This window comes from Oryx dammah, unplaced genomic scaffold, assembly GCF_014754425.2.
Source record: "Oryx dammah isolate SB20612 unplaced genomic scaffold, SCBI_Odam_1.1 HiC_scaffold_22, whole genome shotgun sequence".
NCBI lineage: Eukaryota > Metazoa > Chordata > Mammalia > Artiodactyla > Bovidae > Oryx > Oryx dammah.
Genome location: NW_024070206.1, coordinates 22,863,153 through 22,889,241, shown reverse-complemented (window position 1 = coordinate 22,889,241; position 26,089 = coordinate 22,863,153). Strand labels below are relative to the sequence as shown.

Sequence of the window (26,089 nt, the reverse complement as noted above, 5' to 3'; positions counted from 1 at the left end):
AAATTCTCCCAGGAGAGTGAAGCTGCAGAAAATCCCCACATTAGTGTTGCCCGCCTCTCCCTCACTGGGGAAGTGAAGTTTCAGCATCAATGCAGCTCCGTCCATTAATCCCAACACCGCAGAAGGAGCCCAAGGTGTCCATGAAGGCTGTGCCTCAAACCCGGGCTGAGCTCCACGCCAGCTCCACCGGGCAGAAAGCGTGGAAGAAGGGTTATTGCCTGGTCTTAGCCATTCGCTCTGTGACTCCAGAGAAAACATCATGTAGATTTTGGAGGACTCAGCAACTCCACAACAAATGTTTCTGCACATCCCTGAGTGATTAGCATGGAACTGCAGGTCATCAGTAGGCTGGAGCACAAGGGGCTTCCTGGGCAGCTCAGCTGGTAAAGAATGCAGGAGATGCAAGACACTCAGGTTTGATCCCTGGGTTGCGATGAACCCCTGGAGAAGGAAATGGTAACCCACTCCAGTATTCTTATCTGGGAAATCCCATGAACAGAGGAGCCTGGCAGGCAACAGTCCATGGGGTTGCAAAAGTCAGACAGGACTGAGTGAGCAGGCACACAGGCTTGTACACCGGTCACCAGTAGGCTGGACCATGATGGCTTTAGGTTTGTAACTTGCTCGGCTCATTTGAGAGATTCATAAATTCCTGTTTTCTTATGACCCTGGACCTGAATTTTTGAGCAAATTGAGAAGCAAGCATTTATTTTCTGGGAGGCAAGTAGGTAACTGGAGTGGAATTCTTCAGTTTCTGCAAGTGTGATAGCTAGGGTCTTTTAGACTCCTTGTTCAGTCACTAAGTTGTGTTCAACTCTTTGCAACGCCATGGACTGCAGCACACCAGGCCTCCCTGTCCATCACCAACTCCTGGGGTTTACTTAAACTCATGTCCATTGAGTTGGTGATGCCATCCAACCATCTCATCCTCTGTTGTTCCCTTCTCCTCCTGCCCTCCATTCTTACAAGCATCAGGGTCTTTTCCAATGAGTTGACTTTTCACATCAAGTGGCCAAAATATTGGAGTTTCAGCTTCACCATCAGTTCTTCTAATGAATATTCGGGGTTGATTTTCTTTAGGAATTGCCTGGTTTGATCTCCCTGCTGTCCAAGGGACTCTCAACAGTCTTCTCCAACACCACAATTCAAAAGCATCAATTCTTCGGTGCTCAGCTTTCTTTGTGGTCCAACCCTCACATCCATATGAAACTATTGGAAAAACCATAACTCTGACTATATGGACTTTTGTCGGCAAAGTGATATCTCTGCTTTTTAATATGCTGTCTAGGTTTGTCATGTTATAAAGCGATGGAAAGCAGACACAGATTTCAGTACTAGAAGTGGGCACTGCTGTTAGAGACAGCAGTATGTGACAGTGATTTGGAATAGTGGAGGAAGCTGGAAAAAGTCTGAGCAGCATGATAGAAGGAAAAGAAAGCTGAAAACATGTAGCTTCCTTGACAATGTGTAATTTCATAAAAATGAGTAAGCCCTTACTGCTGAGGGCAGTAAAATGCTAGGTTTGGTAAACACAGCAAACACAGACAGCATGGTGACTATAATAATTAATACCATATTATTAACATATATTTAAAGGTTAAGAGAGTAAACTTTAAAAGTTCTCAGCACAAGGAAAAAAACTGTGCTGTGTATGGTGACAGCAGTAACTGGATTTACGGGGGGGGGTTTATATTCACAACATATACAAAATATGAAATTATGATATTGTACCCTGAAAATAATATATGTCAATTATACCTCAATAAAAATTTCAGAAAAAATAAATAAAACCAGGAACACAGGTACAACTTGGATACAAAGTCAGCAGACCAGGTGCTGGCATCTTTGGGAGGCCATTTGCCATTTTCCTATCAGTAAAAGTGTTAACTTTTGTCAAGACAATTTTGGACTGGCTTCAGGCACAATTAAAATGATGCTTCAGTTCCTAAAATGAACACTTAGTATTGACAGTAAGGAAAGACTGGGAAATTCAGAGAGAAATGATAAGAATCTGACTCCCTCAATAGGGCTAAGATACGTGGTCAAATAGAGCTTCCCAGGCAAAGAATCCACCTGCCAATGCAGGAGACACAGATTCGATCCCTGGGTTGGGAAGATCCCCTGGAGGAGGGCATGGCAACCTACTCCAGTATTCTTGCCTGGAGAATCCCATGGGCAGAGGAGCCTGGTAGGACATGGTCCAGGAGTTTGTGAAGAGTTGGACACAACTGAGCAATGTAACACAATAAATGTGGTCAAATATATTAATAATTTTCTGGAAAGAAAAATTTAATGAGTTTTTTAAGTTGGGAAGTGATATAAGGGCCAGTGGATACACTCAGGCGTGAGGTGGGCAGCTGGCAACAGAAAGTCTGATTCCTAGTCCCCGGCACTCGAGGAGCTCGATGCGAATGAGCCGCGGGAACACACGTGGGCCCTGCAGATCGGCCTCATCTGCTCAGTTCTGGTGCTAATGCAAGACAGAGGTGTCTCTCTGGTAGAATTAAAAGGCTCCAGAAACACTGGGTTTTCAACAGAGCCTCCTTCTAATAGAAAAACAAAAACGGTGAAAACGAGGTTCTGTGATACTCATTGTACTTTTCCAGGCTTCCATAGGCAACCCAACGTTTATCTACATGTATTTTGTTCACCATCTCTGTGTACTTTTTATCCTGGAAAAAAGACAGGCTCTTTCTATCCTGCAGATGAATGAGGCCTTTGATGTCATGCAAATGTTAGCTCTGGGCCAAATGCGTCTGATCCTGAAAGTATTACACGTAGAGAATTAGAGATTTAAATGCATTGACCATTTTTATTTTGCTATGCAGAAACATACATTCACCAGGGGCTGTGCGATGCAGTTGATAGTGAAATGGAGAATATATCTTCTTGAAGGCTATTTATAACTCAATGCTAAACAGTTTAATTACAGTGGAAATTCTGTACAGTTTAAGGCTTGGCTCTGAACTAGATTGTAAATATGGACCAGATTTGGAAATAAAACACTTTTTTCAAGTAAAAAAAGAAAATTAAAAAAAAATACAAGGAAGGAGAAATGAAGAAAGGAAACAAAAGCAACTGAAGCCCAACGAGTTTTCCTGGAGTGAAGTTTCATCATTACAGTAAACTAACAAAAATACAGGTTTTCTTTCCAAAATAATGACATTTTACATATTTAGGACTCGTCAGGGTACCCTGGGAAGCTTTCCAGATTGAACACGGACCAAAGCAGACGACAGGGAAGAGATCACATTAATATGCTAAAATCAGTACTACCTTATAACGAATTAAATTAGATTACACAAAGCAGGATTGTGAGCATTAAATATTTCCGGAGAGTCATTACCGTTGATGGGTGAGAGTAATAAACCAGAGGAAACAAATAACAAGATTCAAGTTGTTTACTGAATAAACTCGGTTATTGGCACATCTAATCTGGGAAAAACCTGACACAGTGGACCTAGACAGCTTCTAGCAGTTTAGGGTAATCTTCGTTGATCTGTAAACAAAAGATTTGCCACCTAAGAAACTGCAATTTTGTTTAGACTTTAATCATCATCAGCTATGAAAGGCATGGACTGCTTTATGTGTTACATGAGATCACGGTTTCTATTGTTGGTTATGAACGTGCAGGTGGAGCTGAAAACGGAGACACGGTGTGAAAAGTAAAAATGCTGCTCTTTTTGTAACTGTATCGTTGCTTCATGCAATATCGCTTTAGTGGTGCTGATTCAGATTGCTTTATTATGGGAAGATCTCTCTGCCAGTGTCTTTATTAAATGGTCAAAGTCAGTTCTTCTGGATTGAAATTGTCCACGGGCAGATACAAGTCAGTGGGTTAGAAGAGGGAACGCCATATAGACTCTGGTTTTTCCTAATGGTTTGCATAACTGGCTTCATGTGCAGCCTAGGTTATTCCTGTAGAAGAGAGATTTGATCAGTTACTCATTTGAAAATACATGAGAGTTTCCCTCAGACTGAAGTCAGGTGGCAAGTATCTTACAAGGTTATTAAATGCTCTTCTGGACAAGATACTGTAAAACACCAGTGTATGTCATGGACAGGCTTCTTCTGAAATAACCTCATCATTACCCAAGTGGCTGACCGCACTGAAGAGAAACTTTTTCTTTTTTTGCTTTCCTTCTTAACTTGAATATGACGAGTGATTTTTATATTTTTCCTTTGAGAGAGGGCACTTATCAATCTAGGTTTCTAAACCTATGTTAGAGAACTAACTTCCTTGCACAGGTAGAGCATTTAAAAGATTTTTATTACATAACCAAGTGTGCCAGGAGCTGCATTCAGCATTCAAAGCCCAAGCATGTCCAGTGTTCATCAAGTTCTCGCGGGTGGGTTAGTACGCATTACAAGTCTGAGTACACACAGGAGATGCTGTCTGCTTGTGATGCTGGCCAGACAGCAGCTGGAAAGGCATGCATTTCCTGAAGGAAAGCAGGACCACAAGACTGCATTTTTGCCTCCTCCTGAGACACAGGGCTACACTCTGGGGGGGAAAAAAAAACCATCCCAAAGAACATAGGAAAATAGATGACATCCACAGTGAGAGTGAGTGGTTTGGTTTCAAATGGTAAAACAAAGCAAAACCAAAGCATAAACAGGCCAGAACCAAACACAGTTGAAGAGGAAGCTAACAATGGGATAATGCTGGCATCAGAATGGGCGTCATTTTACTTCCCTAGTTTTTGGAACACACAAATTGCATCTCTCAGAACAAAACCATATTAGAGCTGATTAGGCTACATGGCCAGTGAAATCCAACAAACATGACCTTTCAGACCTGGCTAATGAGAGGAGCATGGACTAAAAGGGAAGACATGCAGGACCATGCAAGCAGTCTCTGCTTTCTCTTTATCCTCTAACTGGCAGGGGGGACATCAAAAGTCCATAGTATGGAGCCTGTTAAATCTGAAACAAACCAGTATCCGCAAACCAATTCTCCATCCTCTTGATACCCAGCCCTGCAAATGCCAGTGAGAGAAAAAGGAGAAAAGGAGGAGGTGAGGGGAGGGAGAAAGGGAGGCCCTGGGCCACATGCCAGCCAAGGCCAAGCCTGGAGAAGCAGCACCCGCCTCTTACCTGGACTCAGTCTTCTCCATCCTCCGGGCTGATCTCTGTCTCTTTATGGACCACTACTTTGGTCACTGACATGTCAGGATGCTGCTCTTTGGCCTCTTTAATTGCCTGAGCCAGCGCCTATCCCCGGGAAATCACAGAAGGGCAGAGACAAAAAGGAGGTGGAACATGCATGATCACAGCAAGGAGGAGACTCATGAGCTAGATCTATCTACACAACTCACAAATGGAATACGACTGCCAAGGGGCTTATACGCTGTGTGCTGGAAAGTTAATTCGGAAAACTGACTACAGGCTGGACTAGGAGGATGGCTCTGGGCAAAGTAGGGCCAGCCGGTGTTTCTCGAGGTTCCCTGCCAGGGCATCCACCCTCTCTCACGAGATACCTGGTCATGGTCAATGTCCGCGTCTCCAGTGATGACAATTCGCTTCTCAATCCTCGTCTCTGAAATGCCTCCTTTCACAGTCTGAAAGCAACAGACAAGTGTTACGACGTTACCGTCCCTGTTGACTGGGGGAAATGGTAGAAAATGCTGACTCAGCTTTACGTAGCTTCATTCGTTCTTTAAAAGTGGACAGACTCCTATGGCAGTTATTTACAACTGTTAGTTTCAGAAGCAAAGACAGAATAGATTCCTTTGGGTTTGGCTGGCTGGTGTTTCTGAAACGTCTGTCATATGCGAAACAATGGAGCTAAGTGCTATGCCAAGGGTGTTGGAACGCATGTTCCTAAGCAGAACTCAGCAGGTGAGGATGGAGGCATCATAAACACGGCAGCTGTGAGAGCTCCAAGGCAGTGCCTGGCATCCTGGTATTCATGCAGGTGCCTGCAGGTGCAGTGCAACCTGGGGGTTCTGCACGGACACCTTCCTGGACCTGTTCCCAGTCCACTTACTTTGGTGATGTGGGTGGTGGTCGTGGTGCTGGTGGTTTCAGATGTGATGGTCTGTGCGCTCATGAGCACACCTGGCTCCAAGTCAGCCCCGAGATCGACCTAAGCAAGCCAAGTGGGAGACACGACACATTACCTCTCCAGGACGCCCGCTCTGTTGCTTGAGGGCATGGTAATGACTTAGTTATCTGCACAATCACTGTGCTTCCCTGATAGCCCCAAGAGCTGCCACTGACTCTAGACTGGACCAAACACGGCCGCTGTGAACTAACATTAAAACCAGGACTTCAAAAGATAAAAATATAAGAAAATCCTTCTTGGGAGGTCCCTGGTAGTCTAGCAGTTAGGATTAGATGCTTTCACTGCAGTGGTCCAGATTTAATCACTGGAAGAACTGAGATCCTACAAGCTGTGCTGCGTGGCCAAATTAAAAGTAAAAAAAAAAAATTCTACCCAACCAATCCTAAAGAAATCAACCCTGAATGGTCACTGGAAGGACTGATGCTGAAGCTGAAGCTCCAATACTTTGGCCACCTGATACAAAGAGCTGACGCATTGGAAAAGACCTCAGTGCTGGGAAAGATTGAAGGCAGGAGGAGAAGGGGATGACAGAGGATGAGATAGTTGGATGACATCACTGATTCAACAGATGTTGAGTCTGAGCAAACCCCAGGAGAGAGTGGACAGTGAAGGACAGGGAAGCCTGCTGTGCTGCAGTCCACAGGTTTGCAGAGTTGGATACAACTTAGCAACTGAACAACCACCACTGCCTTATTTATGAGATTTATGTGGGATGTTTGTAGAGTATGTGGCACATAATAGGCTTACTAAATGGTCACTATTGTTAAAAACAACAAAAACAAAAGCAGGACTTCAGAAGTGTAAGCAGGGGCCGGTGGAACTAGTGCTTTTCCTTATCTAAACAGTGAGGGAGATAAGATTTCTGAGCCTCTTTCTACATTTTGGCTTCGCTCATAGCTCAGTTGGTAAAGAATCCGCCTGCAATGCAGGAGACCCTGGTTCGATTCCTGGGTTGGGAAGATCTGCTGGAAAAGGGATAGGCTACCCACTCCAGTATTCTTGGGCTTCCCTTGTAGCTCAGCTGGTAAAGAATCCACCTCAAATGTGGGGAGACCTGGGTTCAATCCCTGGGTTGGAAAGACCCCCTGGAGAAGGGAAAGGCTACTCAACTCCAGTATTCTGGCCTGGAGAATTCCATGGGCTGTATAGTCCATGGGGTTGCAAAGAGTTGGATATGACTGAGCGACTTTCACTTCACATCTACATTTTGAGACATGTGAAGACCTGCTTAAGTCACCTGCTCTTCCTTGATCAGTAATAAAGTTACAGTTATTGCACTGTTTTTGATAGAGACAATTGGGTCCTCTGAGTCTTCTCACAGATTCAGTATCATGTAATTACACTTAGGGCTTCCCTGGTAGCTCAGACAGTAAAGAATCTGCCTGCAATGCAGGAGTCCCAGGTTCAATCCCTGGGTTGGGAAGGTCTCCGGAGAAGGGAATGACTACCCAACTCCAGTATTCTTGCCTGGAGAATCCCATGGACAGAGGAGCCTGGCAGGTTACAACCCATGGGGTCACAAAGAGTCAGACGCGACTGAGCAAGTTCACTTTCACGCTTTAGAGAAGGAAATGGCAACCCACTCCAGTGTTCTTGCCTGGAGAATCCCAGGGACGGGAGAGCCTCTTGGGCTGCCGTCTATGGGGTCACACAGAATCGGACACGACTGATAAGACTTAGCAGTAGCAGCACGAAGTCATGCATGGGGTGAAACAGGTGCCAGAGCTCTGGGCTTCATAGACTGTCTTACCTGTGATGATTCATATGTTATGGTTTTTGTTTCTGTGTGAACTACCGGCACTTCCTTGGTAAAAATTTCTAGCTTTACTTCTCCTGGTGAAACGCTGCCAAAGCTGATGGTTTCTGTCTTCACAGTTGAAGACTATACCAATGGGAAGGAGGCAGAGTGGTTCTTAAATTTTGCACAGACACATATATTTTCCCCCTCCCCTCTTGGTGGCTATATAAGCACAGGTTAGTATGAAATAAATGTTTATGTATTACATGGGGCTAAGTTGGGGAATGAGGCACACAACAGATATATGTGAGTCTCCCAGAATTCATATGGAATGTTCCAGGTAAAGGAAAACATTTTGAAGGAAATTGAAAAAACACCCACATTTTTATATTCCCTCTCTTCTATCTCAAGAACTAATTTTAATAGATTAAAAACCATAAATTAGCCTTTTATTGCAAAACTTCTTAGAGAAAAGGAGCAAGTAATAAGACATTGAACTACCCCTGCCTACATATACCTCTGGAATCTCAATAAAAGAAAAGAAAGAGTAAATTCTAGTACTTGGTGCCTGGGCAAGCCTGGCTGTGGCCCTTCTGGATAAGTACACTGATCAGAAATAGATCTATCAAGTTTTCTAATATCTTGGCTGGCCATGCATCTCCCAGGTTTACTGCCAATTATAGTAATTATAAGAGTAAGAACCCTTTCCTGGAACTGTAGATTATTAATCATCATTATTTATGTTTGCATGTGATCCCAAAGATGGAAACCAGCACGGAGACCCACAATTGCCGTGCAAGAAGGCAGTTAAGAGGAGAAACAAACTGCTCTTGGAAAAGGAAGAAAATTATCAACACGTAGCCCCGCCTTTACACTTAACTAAATTTTAGGGACTTGCTTTAGTGCTACAAGGAATATTAACTATTAGTTACCTCAAAATGGGGTTTTTGTTCCAAAGTTTCTGAAACGTGGACGGTTGCACTCTGCTCCTCCTCTGGCTCACAGGGAACAGTGGCCATTTCGTCCTGCTCCACAACAACTTTATCGGCCACCTCCCCTTGCTCCTCCTTTGCCCCCTCAGTAAGAGCCGAGCCCTCCTTCCCTTCTGCGCCAGAAGCATCAGCCGGTGCTGCCTGGGTCGCAGTGTCTGTGTCATCTCCAGCCGCGTAACAAGCATCCCCGCTCGCATGCACATTCATCACATGTCTCTCCTCCACCAACACTGTTTCCTGCACAACCTTCTCCACACTAGGTGGCTGCGGTTGCTGGGCTGTTTCTGTCTCTGTATCGCTGGACTCCATCTTGACTTCTGTTTTCTGCATGGAAAAAAAAATTGTGGCGTCAGTATGACTTTCCACCAAGCAAAGGTCAAAAGGCAAAAAAACCAAAAGAAGCCACTCACTGGGGTACCTGTGCTTATACCCAGAAGCATTTACAGAAAGTATAATTTAGCTTTCATTCCCCCTACCAGAATCTTTGATACCCCGAAACACACACTCAAACTTGTGCTGCTCCTCTGGGATGTCGCAAAAGAAAGAGTGCGGTATAAAATGCAATTTAAAAATCAAAACAAAACGAAAAGCATGGGGGCACATGCCTATCAGTCTCGGCGGCTTCTTCAGACCTAACAGATGACATAAGATGCTTTAAAAATCAAATGCTGTTAAAATGCGTCAGCAAGATTACTTTCTGAACATCTGAAGTATGTTCTTGTAATGGAACTGAAGACATGTGATGTATATGTGGGGAAGGCACAGAGGGGTGGAAGTGAAGACCCTCTCAGGTATTTAAGGCAAAGCCACCTGGATAGAAAACGCACACACACACACGTCAAAAATGCATAAAGAAAAGGCAAAAAGGCAGAGCAGAGACATGGGGCATGGAAACAAATGGCCACCTGCACCCAGCTTTGAGAAGTGGAAGTGACCGCGCCTATGAACTCTGTCGGTTTTCTCGCGGACTCTAATAAGCTGAGGATTTCTGAGCCGTCCATGAGCTTTTCGCCAGAGGTCTGTTTGGTCTGAGTGAACAGAGAAATGGAGAGTCAGGCACAGTGGTTGGGACACACGTGAGCATGTACACATTCACAGCCAGTGAGACACAACGGTGGGCGTGGGACCCAGGGCGAGGGATGGCGGGAGCTACAGAAAGGGAGGGGAACTCAAAACAGCCAGTCATCGGGGTGAGCAGGGGCTCTGGTTCGGGAAAGCGGAGAGAGTTCCTGGGTTGGGGCGGTGCTGGGTGAAGCGGATCCTTTCCTGGCCCCGCAAGGCCGGCAGCACCACCCCACCTCGGGGACAAGAGCTGAAATAAAACGGCAGGTGTCTCAAGGTGCACGTCGGACCGCGTGGTGACTTTTAACCATGAAAACAACCAAAAAGCTTGGGTTGGCGGCTCTCAACATAAGCCAAACAGCCAGAGAAACGGAAAGGCTGGGGTGGAAGGGCTGCCTCTGCAAACAGTCATGCTGGAATCGGAAACGGCGGCCCGAAGGCGGCCCCGGTTACCACGACTCGGGATGCGGCCGACTCGGTGACGACGTAACGGGCAGTGGCGACGGTGACGGCCGGTTCCTGCGAGTACCTCCACTCGGACAGGCTCTTCCTGCGGGGACCAAAGGGCCCCACCTTCAAGGCCTCGGCCTCGGGCTCCGCTCGGCCCAGTTGCGGGCCCTCCAGGCCAGCATCCCTCCTGGGCACCTGGGCTTTCCCCACAGCATCATCCTCTGGGCTCTGCCTTCGGGACTCGGCTTCCTTGATGGGGGCCAGCGACTCCGACAGCCTCCGCTTCGGGGTGTGGACCTCGGCTCCCCTCCTGGCCCTGTCCTCGGCCACAGCTCCCAGGACCTCGAACTCGGCCAGGACGAGGGGGGTCTTTATGGACTCGGCCAGTCCCCGCTCCACAGTGGAGGGCGACAGCACCTTCTCGCCTTCTCTGCCTTTTCCGGTCATCGTGACAATTTTTCCCGACACGGTGTCATAGGACTTTCCCAGAGTGTATATCTTCTGCTTGTTCTCGTCCTTCAAGTGCATTTCTTGGGCCAAATCTTCGAAGCTCTGCACTTCCACGGTGCTCGATCCTAAGAGGTCAGTGGGGGTGTCACCAGTTCTACTGCTCAAGGTCACCACCTTGTACGTCACAGTCTTTTTCGAATCACCATCAGCTACCTCAGTGGGCACTTTGTCTACAATAACCCAATCCTCTGTGCCCTATATTTGAAATATAAAAGCTAGATTAGAAATTCTGATGGTATTTCATTTCTAAAATAAGAATCCTCTAAAAAAGGCAATCTATATGAGAGCTACACTCGGTCTGGGAGGTGAGTGTCCAGGGCAGGGGTTGTGATCTATTAATTACAGCTACAATCTCTTCTTATCTGATAACTCTAGCCTTCAACTCAAGAGTATGATCTATTGTAGACCTGCAATTTCAGATTTCTTGAAATACTTTAGTGGTAAATTTTGCAAGGAGTATATCTGATCTTGTACTCAATGTCTGATCATTTTGTATTTCAAGATTATAAAACCTTTTTGAAGCTGTTGTACATGTTATTCAGCTTTACTCAGGTGGACACAGAAAAGACTGTTTTCCATGTGAAATAGAACACTGCACTTCACATCTGTTGTTCTCACAAAGTACGTGCCAGCATTTCTACAAACTTCTGTGAAAATAATTTTCCGTGTCTGTGAATTATATTTCCTTATATGGGTGCTGGAATCCACTCTAGCACTTATTATCCATAAATACTGAGTGCACTTGTGTTCCAGGCGTGGTAATGAACTATTTCCCTGTTGGCACATTGTTCAGAACCTCTTAAAAAAATAGGCTCTACTTGTCTGCACATTGTTCCGAACTTATTTACAACCAAAGTTCATTGTCTCAGGAGTTTCTTTGCCACTTTCCTTAGTGTTAGTTCCAAAAAGGCAGAAGAAATGGGAGTTATGAAACTTCTGTATTTGGGAAGCCTATGGAGAGGTTAGCAGGTGACTTAGTCTAACAGGTTACAGAGGGAAGAGAAACCAAGCCAAGAGCAGGGGAGTGCCTTGCTTTACATTTTGATCTTGGATGTTTTTTACTTTCTTATTTATCCTTGCCTGAAAACCTGAAGCTAAAATTGGAGGGGGCGGGGCTTAAGAAAGAAGATTACAGACCCATCTACAGACTGGTGCTGGATTAAATGAAATGAATTGAAAAGTAACCTCTAGGGTCGACGGGACAGTTTTCTGGAAAATGATTTGACGAGAGGTAACCACAGAGATTGCTGAGTCTCCTTCCTGAATTTTCTGTGTCACATTCTGCTAGTGGGAAAACCAATAAAAGTTCAGAACTTTCAAAGTCAGTCAAGGTCATCTGAACTACCATGGCTCTATGGGTGAGAGAGACAGTAAAAAGGCCCAAAAATATCATTACAAACTATAATCATAATGCTTCAATGACCAAACACAGACATAATCATTGAGAAGCAAAGGCCACAAAGAAATGATGGCTAACGGATAACTAAAATAGTAAGAAAATTCCCTATTTTCCCTCCCAGGAATCTAGGCAAAAATGATATACCTACCTTGGTGGCAAGCAAGGTAAATTTTAAAAAGAAAGAAAAAACTAAAGATATTTGAATGACACTGAAATCTGAGGAGCAATTCCCTCTGATTCCTTAATGTTTGTTTTTTACCTGAGACTCAAAGAATGGAGAGCTTCCTTGCTGCAAAAATAGAACCTTTTCTGAAATCTCCCTTTCTTCTTCAGTCTGTTTGAATAAAGGGGGTTGGGTGGGAGAGGAGGAAGTAGACAGTTTCCAAAAAAGCAAGTTAGGAAGAGAGCTCTTTTCTTGTGCTACACATATAATAGTCATTCATTTTTTTCCCCCAGAAGAATTACTGTCTGTTAATTTGGAAAATTAATGTCAAAGTTGAATAATTATTTCCAAAGTGAAACAGATTATTCTGTGACTCTCTGGTGGTTTTAGAACTCAAACATTTCTCATTTCTACAAATATAGAACATGCAAGAGTGGAATAAAGGACTTCCTGGAGTCTCAATAGGTATTTATATGGCTGTCATCTGCAATACTGTAGAAATGAGTATTCCAATGAAAATGCTAAGATTAAAAAAAATAAGTTGGGAATAAATCCTCACTTCCATTTCTGACAAATTCTTGATCATATTCTGCACTGAAGAGCTGCCTGATGCAGAGGAAGGAAATACGGATCATTGTATTACCTACTAATCTGAAATACCCAGCCTAGCTTGAGGTCTTTATTCTACAAATAAACATAAAATATACTCAAGATTATAGCTTTATTTGAACTTTTATAACATGGTGAGTAATTCTGAAAAGTCAGCTTCAGAAAATCTTGGTGAAGAATTAAGTACTTCAAATTGTACTCATCTTTAACATATAAACTTAAGAAAAACATTGCATTATGCCATGTTAAAATAGGTCTTTTCCTTTCATCTATTTTAATTTCTTTCTTTAGTATTAAAAATGTATAATTCAAGGGACAATACAATAATTACTGAGCCTGTCTCTCTGCACAGGCTCAGTAGCTAATAAAACTCCACAGAATAGTGATAGAAAGGACATTTTGGTGAAGCAATTTAAAAATAATAACAGAGTTCAGAGTATCTAGATGAATGGAACTTTGAAAATAAACCTTCTTGCTGTTTGTTACACAGTATACTTTTATCAGAGGTATTTAAAATTCCTATGTATGTGTTTATAAGGCTTTCAGTACTCTATTTAATAATTTTCCTGCAAGAGGTTATAGAGGAGCATCTGGAGGGTTCTCCAGAAGGGCCTGCTGACAGATTCTGATAGCACTGCTCTCAGATGCTCCTTTTAAATAAGGAACAAAGAAGACATTTTGAAGGGGGAAAAAAATTTCTGTCCTACCCCATTTTGGAGAAAGATATTGGAAGAGACAAAATGTACCCTGTGGAATCATTAAATGTGGATTTATGCTTTAAACTTTCAATCAGAGCCTCTTTTTCCAACAGAAATAAGAAACAGGAAGGAAAGGTTGAAATTATAGGTACTTTTCAGAATACCAAGACTAGGCTTCTAATTATAATCACTGAGCTAAATGTTTTTCCTAGGATGAAAGCTTAAAAAAAAAGACCCAGCAGCAGGAAAACAGTGGTTTTCAGCATATCCTGTTATCTGACATCAACTAATTTTAACAACGTCTGTGTCTGTAATTAAAAATGTCCACATGGTCTGCACTCAGAACTGTGCATACCCTATAACAGAAAAGGGTAACATGAGGGGACAAATGTTACCATTAATCCTATGTATGATAGACTCCAACCCAGTGAGTTTGACTAAAGAGAAGTGAAGAGGTATTGATAAAGAAAAGCTAATGATCGAGACATTTACTAGGGGTTAAGACAGAGTCTGCCTGCAATGCGGGAGACCAGGGTTTGATCCCTGGGTAGGGAAGATCCCCTGGAGAAGGAAATGGTAACCCACTCCAGTACTCTTGCCTGGAAAATCCCATGGATGGAGGGGCCTGGTGGGATATAGTCCATGGGGTCTGAAAGAGTTGAACCCAACTGAGTGACTTCACTTTCAAGACAGAGTCAGATGCACACTCTATTTCATTTAGTTACTTAAACATGCATGTCTGTGTCATAATTGGGACACAAGGCCCTATAGTGGCCTGCAAAATTCACAGAGCTGTTACTCGCTCATAAGGGTCTCTATGGAGCTGTGACTTTCATTTCTGCTTGGGTTGAGGGTTCTCAAATTTGGTTGTGCATTACAATTATGTGGAGAGCTTTTAAGTAAGAGTAATGTGTGAGGTGCACCTCTGATTAAATCAGACTCTGATGCAGAACCCAGGTATCAGTAGTTTAAAAGCCTTGTAGGTGATTGTAATATGCATCCAGAATTGCACCCCAAAGTCTAAATGCAAAGTCACAAGTCAGATTCAGATAATAAAGATGATTCTCTCTAGCAAGTATAGATGATCCATGGTGAATGGATTTTTTTTGTGTGTGCCCAATTTAAGGGCCATCTGAGACCTGAATAGCAAAAGTAAACTTGGACAAGAAAGCAGAAAAATGCATAAAGAGAGCTGATTCTAGGTATTCATGACAATTACGGTCTATAAAGTTGCCATGAACACTGAATCAGTGAACACTTGACTAGTGAATGCTGAACCATGGCTCCTAGGGGAAAGACTGGGTCAGGCTCCTGGGTGCCTCTGATCACGAAATTTTCATCAGCTGATCAATGCATAACCTTGTTTTATGTGTGTTTTTGTTTAAAGACCACTTCTTTAATATATATTATTGATCCATTAACATCGAACTCAGTCAGCAGTACTGTAATTTAATCCTGAACAAAGCTTACCTAACACACATATTTTCCTATAAGGCACATCACAGCCTTCCTGTACTTGGGAATACTAGAGAGCACTTCAGCGCCGTGCCTGGAGGTCATTTTAGACAGCAAAAATCACCAACAAGAACATAAAAAAGCAGAAACATGGCATTCAACAGGCTATGGAAAGGACGCGTGCTTACAGTATCAGACCTGAGACTTGTTACCTGTTGAGCCTTATCTAAGGATGCCTTGAGCAACTGTTTATCTTTTAACCACTTTGCACCTGTCTGCAAATTATCATGAAAATGTTTAGTATTTTAGGATTACAATAAATTTCAGTGAGTAGGTGAATGTGCCCAATCTGGAATCCATGAACAGGGAGGGTTGACTGTGCTAAGCTTATATACCAGTAAAACCGCCTGCCACCTTAGAAAAGGGGACAGCACTGGCAATGGTAAGTGTTAGCCTGTATTGCACTGTGGTTAGAATGTGGAAATTCTCAGTATTCATATAACCACGAAGGAATATTCCCCTGGTGGCTTAGACGGTAAAGAATCTGCCTACAATGTAGGAGACCAGAGTTCAATCCCTAGGTCAGAAAGATCCCTTGGAGATGGAAATGGCAACCCACTCCAGTATTCTTGCCTGGAAAATTTCATGGATCGAGAAATCAGGCGGGCTACAGTCCATGGGGTCACAAAGAGTCGGACCCAACTGAGCCATTAACACTTTCACTCTTCCCCTGATATGGACTAGGCCTGTGACTGCATCACAAAAAGGCTGCCATGGGACATATCTGTGGACAGAAGATGTACCCGACACCCTTCACATCTCATCCATCTACCTTCCATTCCATGGGCGCTATGTGCGGGTTTGTCTGTTTTACAAAGTTCAGGAGGATTTGCTATCATTTGCTTCTTTGGGACATTGTGGCCTCTTGTCTACTATGAACTCAAACATTTGAAACGCAAAACAACTGGCAATAAAATTCACACTTTACATTAAACATACATTATATTCTAAGAATATGATCCCATTACTAGCTTATTATATTTCCAACCCCTAATTTTCTTAATTGTTCATAAATTGGTAGCAAAATAGCTTTACTTAGGGTTCGACCACCATAGATAAAGAAAAGAGATGGTTCATTAAAAAGCAGGGGTCATTATATTATCTTTCCAAAACAACACTGTATCACTGAGATTGCCAAAAAAAAAAAAAAATCCAACTAAGCTTGGGGTCACTAAATCAAAGTTCCTTTACCCTTCTGACACAAATAGTATTACTTTGAGATGTCATTTAAAAAAATTAAGTTAAATACCTTTTAGAAATAATTACTCCTCTTTTTAAAACTGGCCAATTACTGTTTAATTAAAATGAGATACATTAAACGAATGGGTAAAATCAAATGAGTAATTTATCTAGAAAAATACCTCGCCTCTAAGATGAATATCTTCTGTTTACGTGTTTTTAAACAAATATGCTTTGCATATGCCTAGCTGGCTGGGAGGACACAATTATCTTTTGTGCTTTTCACACAAACAATAATGAAAGCCATGTTAAGTTTGAATATAGAAATGAAGAAGAATTTGAAGGATAAGAACTTGCAGGCTAGTTCTTAGGGCTGTCTTCATGGCCCTCAAATGAGTGTAAACTGTGTGTCATCCTACTGGGGAGGAGTGTTAGATGGAAGCCTCCAAGGCAAGAGAAGTGGGCATAGCCCTGACTGCCCAGCCCAGGAAGGACCACTCTTCTGGGACTTGAGGCTATTTAGAGCTGCTTTCTCAGAGCCCCTTTGATAACAGAGTTGATAACCCTTGTTTTTAAGAAGCTCTTCTTTACATCCAGCAAGTCTTCATCTGCATAACCGCTCAACAGACACTTGAACGCAGTTGCTGATGCCTGGGCTATGGAAACCAAGCGCTTGCTCTTCTGCAGAGGATGTCTTTCCTCCATCCTTTAATCCTTTAGTAAAAAAAAAATCCTTTCTAGGTCTATTGTAGTTTCTCTGCATCAATAAGGACAAGGCAAGGACATGCAGCCATATCCACATCAAGTTTAGTATTTCAAACCATCACCTCTTCAAGTCATCAACGTTCTTTGGATTCATCAATGGGCTTCCCTGGTAGCTCAGGCGGTAAAGAATCTGCCTGCAATGCAGGAGATACGGGTTCGATCCCTGGGTCAGGAAGATCCCCTGGAGGAGGGAATGTCAACCCATTCCAGTTTTCTTGCCTGGAGAATCCCATGGACAGAGGAGCCTGGTGGGATCATCAATGTTATTCTCTAAGAATTAGAGGATTTAATAAGTGAAAAATATTTCTTTTACTAGTCTAATGGCCTAGACTTCTACAGTCCCTGGTTTATTATCACCACTCTAACTTTTCCAAGCAAACTACCTGAACCTCCATTCAGAGAGCCTGCTACCTCCCAAGTCCTTAAGTGACAGCAGAGGAAGAGAGGCTTGACATTTTCAGTGGCAATGTATTCTGTGCTTTTGTAACTTAGTGCAGTATCTGTCATCTTCAGAGCCCATTTGTCCGTCTTTATTTCCAGCCCTTAGAGAAATAGGGTAAGCTGTATGTAGAACAGCTACTGGGAAGTTACTGTGTAACACACGAGCTCCTGCTGGTGCTTTGTGACAACTCAGAGTGGTGGGATGGGGTAGGGTGTGGCAGGGAGGTGCAAAAGGGAGGGGCCATATGTATCCTTAGGGCTGACCAATGCAACATTACAAAGCAATTATCCTCCAATAAAAAAAACCACATAAAATTAATAAGAAAAAAAAGAAATAGGGTAAATCAAACTTGATCAATGATGATAAAACTAATCTGACCATAACTCATGAATGACAGTCTTACTAATGCAGGAACTAAAATATTTAAATCAATCTGGAAAACCTGAAACTTTTTGTTGTGAAACTCTAAACAATCTGAATGAAACTTGCAATGCAGGAGACCTGGTTCGATTCCTGGGTTCGAGTCCCGGGTTGGGAAGATCCCCTGGAGAAGGAAATGGCAATCCACTCCAGTATTCTTGGCTGGAAAATCCCATGGATAGAGGAACCTGGTGGGCTACAGTCCATGGGGTCCCAAGAGTCAGACATGACTTAGTGACTAAACCACTACCACCACCAATGGTACAAGAATATTTTGGTCACCGGACTTTTCATTTATTCTGCATAAAAAGGCCCTTTTCAAAATGACTGAAATGGAGATATACCTTGTCATTTTTTAAAAAGTGGGACTGGAACTGTCAAGAAAGTCATGATTGTGGTCACTTTAGATAAATAGCTTTCAAAGGAAGTTTAGAAAATGACTAATATCTAAGCATTGCATATAGACTCCTGCTTAAAAAGGAGTTTTCTACCATAAAGGCCTAAGTTTTAATTTTATTCTGTTCTATCCCATCCTCCTGGACAAACGTCTTTCAAGAAAGGAATCTTGGTAAGAAAGAAGTTAATCAATGTGATGCTAGAAAGAAGTTGATTTTTAAAATGACTTCTTTTGACAGACAGACAAAGATAGATGACGTGTTTGCTAGTCTACAGTCAGATTAGTACCATTGCCACTGTGGGTCCTACATCGGGGTGCCTTGAAGTCACACCAGCTGAATCCTCTCGCTGAACATTTAAAGAGAGTTTCGTTCTATGTGGAAAGCTCTTACTCAAAAAGACCTCTGGTGTTTACTTTCCCTCTTAAAAATCAAATACAAACTGATTATAAATCATAATATAAATGCTTATATATATAAATCAGTTAAAATAACCAGTTTTTAAAAACTGTATATATATATGTTATAAACAAAAATCTGGCCTTTACTTTCCCTCTTAAAAATTAAACAAAAACTGATTATAAATCATAATATAAATGTTTATATATGTCAGTTAAAATAACTGGTTTTTAAAAAACTATATGTATCATGTCAATGTATGGCAAAACCAATACAGAATTGTAAAGTAAAATAAAAAAAAAAAACCAAACTATATGTATATATATATTATAAAGAAAAATCAAATACCAGTAAAAGGCTGGTATAGTATTCCCAGAGGAATATGTCCTGAAATGTTATCAACTTCAGAACAATGTTCAGTCAAACATTAGACCATCTCAACAGGCCTCACTCATCTTGCAAGTGATGAGAAACAGTTATGAGCCTTCAGGGCATTTCTTCAGGCAGCGAAAGTACATTCAGAAAAAGTGACAGTGAGTTAATTCATACAACAGGTCAGTCTCTTAGCTGTGCAATCTAGAACAAGCAACCCTGCACCAGAGTGTCCTTCCAAGGCGCCATGGGATGAGACTACTCGCTCCCCGGCCACCCAATCATTTTACAGGTTATATACAGACAAAGGGTGAGAGTCTATACTCAGCAGTCTTCCAGATCCCTTCCCTGAAGACCCTGTAGAGGCGCGACACTAGGAACAGAAGACGAGTGCAACCTGACGCCTGAATACCAACCTCTTCGGGTACCAGCGGCTCGATCATGGGTGCATCCTCCTGCCGGGCGGCTAGTCGCACGGGGGAGGTGGAAAGCCTCTTTTCCCACTCGTTTGTGATGGCAGTGTCTGTGGAGGTTTCTAAAAAGGTTCTTTTCAGCTCACTAATATTGGTCTGATGTTTCATCAGGTCGTCTTGGGTTTTATCTAGCTCCTATATTCAGAACATAGAGAATCCAACAGTCAACGTTTTACATTTGATTTCCTTTCCGCACGTGCTCGCTCTCTTTTTAAAAGTAAGGTCGTTATCTCATTAGTAGTCAAAATAAAAAAAAAAAAATTCTGATCAGGGTTCATGACACTACCACAAACGCTCTGGTGAAAATGTGATATTTCCAGGGAAAAGCGAGGGAAAACAAAATCTACATCACACAAGCATAAAAATCAAAAGTTTCAAAGGTCAACTGTAAAGAGTGTAATTCACACAGAACCAGAGAATTAAAATAAATACACACGCAGGAAAGGGGATCTACATCTGGGGAGACAGGAAGGAATCAAAGGAAGCAGAGAAGTCAACCGCACGTGGTCACAGGTGGGAACACACCCTTCATGCATCATGGTACGAGCCCACAGGTGTGCCCCTGGAAGAACAGCAACACACGCGAGCATGCACTGGTATATACCAATACCAACCTCTAACATAAGATTACTATGTTTGACATACACATTTTCACCCTTTATTCGCTTAATCAGACTATTCTGAAAAAAGTGGAAAAGAAAGGAAAGGTAAGGGACATGATAAGTCACGAAAACAAGTGCCACCCTGCGCACGGCATCAACACATGGTCACCGCCACAGAGCATGCTGGAAGATCTGAACACCGGAGACCAACAGTGACTTAGCGCACGCTGCTTTTTTTTTTTTTTTTTTGCTTTTGTTCCATTTTGAGTTTTCTACCTGTGCCTTGAGCTCTGCATCTTCCTCTTGGTCCGACTGCCAGCATCAAGAAAGAGTGGGAGATAAAGTCTTACCATGCCATCGACTCTGAGATCGAAGGACAGGGTCTAAATAAGCCAGCTACGCGGGGACACTTGTTTACGCTTACATTAGAGGGCATTTCTTTCTTATATGTGAACCGCAGTGTTCTCTTATTAATTATGAAGCTTAATAAGATGATGAAAGCAAAAGGCTCCTTGCTCGGTGGGTCTTGGACGCTTCAACCTGGAGACTTCCAAGAATGACAAGCATACAGTCTGCGTGGGAGGTGACAGCTAGGACTTGACGGGTTGTCCTTACATTAGAAACGGTTCAGGAAGTGTGAGGGGCCACATCAAAATTAAAATTCACCAAACGGCTATGAATACCCAATGATGAATGCTCTCTCTGAGTCACTTTTTACCATGATCCTATGAGGTTAGCTATTATGATCCCCAATTTTAGACTAGAGAAATAAGGCGCAAAGAACTTAACACAAAGGTTCTCACGTTAAAAAATGTCTTTAAACCTTGAATTTGTTGAGCCCACGTACTTTAAAACAAACTTAGGAAGAGGAGAGGGCTGATACTGGGTAACTAAAAAAATTAAAATAAATAAATAAATAAACCTCCCTCAAGTCCAAAATCAACCACAAGAGGAGGTCCAGAGTGAAGTCATGGATGAGAAGCGGGCGATACTGGAGCAGGCTGCCTTCAAGGTGAGTCTGTCTGGGTTTCAATGGGGACCAGACTGTCTAACCTGAACGCCCCACTCTGTACTACTGTTACAACCAGCTCCAGGAAAAAGAAGAGGAAGTATTTATAAAAAGCATTAGAGGGCTGGTGGCATGCTGACTCTGCAATGGTGGTGGGTTCACAGCTCTTCGTTTTATTTTTAAAATGCATAACCATCTATGTTACATGTCTTCACTTGAATGCTTCAAATGCAATACAAACAAATTTTAAAACTGCTAGAAAATTTAAAGTAGCATTATTAAAAATTTTTCATTTATAGCATACGTCAGGATTACAATGAAATTTGTTGAATGTATCAGTAGCTACCTGTAACTAATTCTCACAAAATTAAGATGCAATTGGGATATTTGGCATAGAAAATGATTATACTGTAATCAGTTTATATGTGACTGCCTAAAAGAAACTGCTAATAATTTTCCAGTATTATCTTTAAATTAACAAATGATGATTTCCAAGCTTTGAATTGAACTCTGGCATTTCCAAAGGAAAAAAACAATGAAACTCCACTTTGAAATGTTTTCCTGAACATATTTTGAATGAAATGATGTGTAAATACTATTTATTTTTACTTCTTCCTATATACCCAACTAGAAAATATTATGGTTGGATAATGCAAAAAACAACCTAATGTAAACACTACAGCAAAGTGAAAAATAAATTCTGTTAGCACTTTAGGAAATGAACATCTTGATTTCCATTACTAGAGATAAATATTGTTTTTTTATAGATATCTTAATTAGTTGCTGATAGAGAAGATTTAAAAAACAACAAGTCATATACATATTTAATGAACCCTAAAAATTAATAAAGTTAAATAATGGCCCAGTTTCTCTCCTATCACTGGTCAATATGATAATTTTTCTTTTTTCCCATAAAGTACTAACAGTAATTTGCTAATTTTCTCTTCTCTGGGGAATTCATTTCTTTTGAGTAACCTAGACTATATCCAGCCTACAAAAAATGAGTTAAGAGAAGTACTATAATTTTAATAAGCATTCTGACCATTTAGGATTTTAAAATGTATTTGTATTCAGTCAACAAGCTACTTAAATTAATTGTGACCCTTCCCCCATATTTTTCCCCTCCTATTATGGCTATCATACTTAAACTTGTGGGTTAAGTGAATACATTTTTAAAAATGTATTATCAGTTTAGCCAAGAGTTCTCAAAATGTGACCCCACAACCGAAAGAGTCACTGTCACCTGGGAATTTGTTAGAAATGTAAATTCTAAGCCTACCCCAGACCTTCTTCTGAAAGCAAATAGAAAACTCTAGGTGACTCTGATGCAGGCCAGAGTTTAAGAACCAGCAGTCTAGGCAGCAGCATATTTTTAACTCCCATTATTAAGGTAGCATTTCTCTCCACTCTAAATGCCAAAGTGCTAAATGCAAGCTGCTAATAAACACAGAGCTAGCCCTCAGAGCATTTTCATCAGGCAACTGGCCAAGCCCTTCGGTTATAGTACCAACCTCAGTAGCGGTGGTTTCCCCGTCAGCTGCCGTGTCTGTGCGCTCACTGTCCGTCTGTGGATGGCAGAGGTGATCAGGTTCCAGGAGAAAGGCAGGAAGAGAAAACAAATCATCTGGTCAAAGCAGGTGTGTCCAGGTCTGAGAGCCCAGTCCCTTTCTCTGTGCCCTGTAAAATCGCACTACCTTCCCACAAGAATGCAGGTGCAAACAAAAGCCAAAGGAAGGCCAGAGCCAGGTTCCATCAGCAGAGACACTCGGAGGAAGACCAGCGGCACACGGCCCGCCTGAACCGCAGGACGTGCGTCAGCCAGGGTGCCATGTCTGCTGCTGCGTCATTCTCCTGCCCTTTTAACAGAAACCCCAAGAAAGACCTAAAACTGTTAAATGCAAATAAAATTGCAATTTACATATTTTTAAAAAATTCTAGTGTGATAGGTCACAAGTGAAAGGTAAATAAACAAGTATATTTAAATAAAAAGCGACTGTAACAGTCACTGGACTTTCAGCCCCTCATTTTTATATCATTTTGATAATTTACATCCCTCTAAGACCATCAGGCTATCTGCATTACCCTTTAATTATGAAAGGCACATGCCAGTGACTCTGGCCTATGTTTCACGTATGGAAAGTGTGACTTAACTCACAAGCAGCATTGGTAACTAGATATTTTTAAGACTATATATTGTTTACTTTGTCCCACCCTCCAACAGAAAGAGGTATATAAAAGTACGGAATTTGAAATATCTTATTCCAAAATAAACATTCAAATGAAGCAAATAATAATCATAGTGATGAAAAATAAGGAGAGAGGGAGGGAGAGAGACATTTAGTTGGAAACAAATAAAACAAAGCACAGCATTTTACAGAGCCTAGGTTTTCACAGGAGAATTACAATAGGAATTTCAGGACTGATTTTTAATCTGTTTTATAGACGTTTATGATTTAGAACAAACATTTTTATTAATTTTTTTTTTTCTGGAGGAGAGAGGAGGCATGGCCATTGAAATGGAGACCTAAACATCTCACATACTATCAACTGACCTTCCCTTCGAAACTAGCAACTATTAAAATTCCTTGAATGAAGCTGTGTGATGAATAATTTGTACACGACAATCAAAACTCGGGGTTCTAAGGTTGTGAATCTGTCTCTTAGATCTTTCACTGCAAAGAACATGGGTTATCAAGAGGGAGGGCTGGGACAGGGTTAAGTTGATACAACTCTTGGCTGGCTTGACTTTTTGACCTGCTCCTAAGTTTTCATTTCCTATATTCCTGAAAGAAAAGGAATTGTCAGCTCATGCTTGCCCTGTGCACCTGAGTCACCATCCTGGCAACATGCTCCCGTGCCTAAGCGGGGCAGGAAACCCTTTCCAATAGGTTGGTAAAGAAACCACACTGAGAGCTGTCATGACCTAACCATCTTGGCAACACCTGGCGGTGGGTGGCTATTAATTTTCTTATCAGGTGATCCCTGCTGGTGCATTAGCATGGCTTCAACTGACAGTCCAAGGCAAGGCCAGTCTGATCTAGGAAGACAGAGGCAGGTTGCTGTTGAAAGGTACGGAACAACTCAAGGAAACCTTAGGCTTTCAAGAACAAGTAAGAATGACTTGGTTCAGAGGGCTAACTAGTTGTGCCGAAGGCCTCAAACGTTCTTCAAAGTATTTCTCTTCCCCCTTATGTTCCTTCCCCTCTGACTTTAGAATTCACTTCAGCAGCATTCCAAGCATCTTGGCACTGGAATTACCACCACAGTTAATAATAAGAGGGAGGGGTCTCATGTCAGAATGACACCAGCTCTAATTCTTGCTATTTAACTCTGCGGCACGAGGGGAATGTTTCATATTTTAATTCCCATTTCCTTCTTGGAAAATGGGGAAATTAATAGCCCTAACTGTATCAGGTAATTGATACTAAGCCTTTATATACTACCCGACACACATAGAGCTAAAAATGTCTATAAAATCATAAATATTGCTACAAATATAATACTGGGTTGGCCAAAAAGTTCGTTTGAGTTTTTCTGTAACATGTTATGGAAAAATCTGAACAAACCTTTTGGCCAACCCAATGTTTCGCAATTATTGCTATTATTTTTCCTAGGTATACACAAATAAATAGTAGCTTAGGCCACATCTAAGCTCCTTTAAATTCCTACTTAGAACCTAGTCAGTCAGTCATTCAACAAACATAGTACCTGATCAATAAACAGTTAAAGACTGAAGTCATAAAGACTGAATAAAACAACTTTTATAGCAACTGTTTGGAGAAGGAAATGGCAACCCACTCTACCATTCTTGCCTGGAGAATCCCATGGATAGAGGAGCCTGGTGGGCTACAGTTCATGGGGTTGCAAAGAGCTAGACACGACTGACCAACTGAGCATGACTAAGTAAAACTGCAAAGTGTGTGGCGCACCATCAACTATCATATGATGTGTTTACACAATTTAAAATGTTAAATCAGGTGACCAATCTTTTCCTCCAGATTTAATCCATTTCCTTTTTTTGGCATCATCAAAAAATTCTTCACAAGTTGACACACAATTTATGGTGAACTAGGTTCATCTTATATCTTTTGAGAGATGGAGATGATTTAGTATTCAGCCCCTCCTTATTTGAGCCAAATTCTAGAAGGACAAAAGAAAAAAATGGCCAACTGCTCTACAGTTTGAAAGGATTACAACTTTCTACACTGGATTTCACTCTTGAGAAGGTCTGGGACTAATGAAGCCACGGCCACACGTGACAAATGTAAGCAGGGATGTCAAAATATTTAAAAAGTGTTCCAGTCATTAGTGATTTTGCAAAACGAAAGTGACAGAGCTGAACTGTATGTTACAAAGTCACCCAGTTTTGCTGCCAAAGTGCTTGAGGCCCAGGGAAGAAAACAGGCTGTGCCAACAAATGGTGAGTTGTTTTTTTTTTTTAACTGAATGACCTACATCTGAGTATTCTAGCTCAGCTTGAACCGGAGCACATAGCTCTTAACATTTGGGGTTAAGAGGTGACACTGAACAGATGGCCAAATACAAGGTCATGTGGCAGGAGGCTGTCATGGGTGGCTGGGAAGGCTGCCGAGGCCAGAGATGGTTCACGGTCTCAGGGGTTTGCAGGAACAAGGAGGGTTTATGACACACCAGCCACGCTGCCACCAGCTTGCGAGGACTAAGTGCTGTGATTTGTTTTGCTGATGTAACGCAGACATGCCCAAGTGGAACATTAATTTTCATGCACTGATTACAACAAGATGTATACCCTGGATTAGGCACAAGATCTGTGTGGTTGGCTACATAGAAGTTCAGTTATTTAACAATGCA

The 26,089-nt window shown here is 42.0% G+C and overlaps 1 protein-coding gene across 6 annotated transcripts in view; it reads right to left on the bottom strand.

Annotated features, from left to right (window-relative positions):
• Positions 1-2,303: 2,303 nt before the first annotated feature.
• Positions 2,304-26,089, bottom strand: part of EPB41L3 (erythrocyte membrane protein band 4.1 like 3) — a 206,866-nt gene continuing 183,080 nt past the window's right edge. For 2 of the 6 annotated variants that reach the window (XM_040264656.1, XM_040264657.1), the window contains 12 exons: positions 22,771-22,824; positions 20,527-20,562; positions 20,263-20,328; positions 19,592-19,783; positions 10,313-11,014; positions 9,703-9,825; positions 8,738-9,121; positions 7,818-7,949; positions 5,990-6,088; positions 5,481-5,561; positions 5,098-5,214; positions 2,304-3,918 (listed from right to left, as the gene is read on the bottom strand). In XM_040264656.1, coding sequence (XP_040120590.1) covers positions 5,104-5,214; positions 5,481-5,561; positions 5,990-6,088; positions 7,818-7,949; positions 8,738-9,121; positions 9,703-9,825; positions 10,313-11,014; positions 19,592-19,783; positions 20,263-20,328; positions 20,527-20,562; positions 22,771-22,824 — 1,980 coding nt within the window. In that variant the 3' untranslated portion in view covers positions 2,304-3,918; positions 5,098-5,103. The remainder of the gene's footprint in view (positions 3,919-5,097; positions 5,215-5,480; positions 5,562-5,989; positions 6,089-7,817; positions 7,950-8,737; positions 9,122-9,702; positions 9,826-10,312; positions 11,015-19,591; positions 19,784-20,262; positions 20,329-20,526; positions 20,563-22,770; positions 22,825-26,089) is intronic. The other 4 variants (XM_040264659.1, XM_040264658.1, XM_040264662.1 and 1 more) reach the window with 2 other exon arrangements.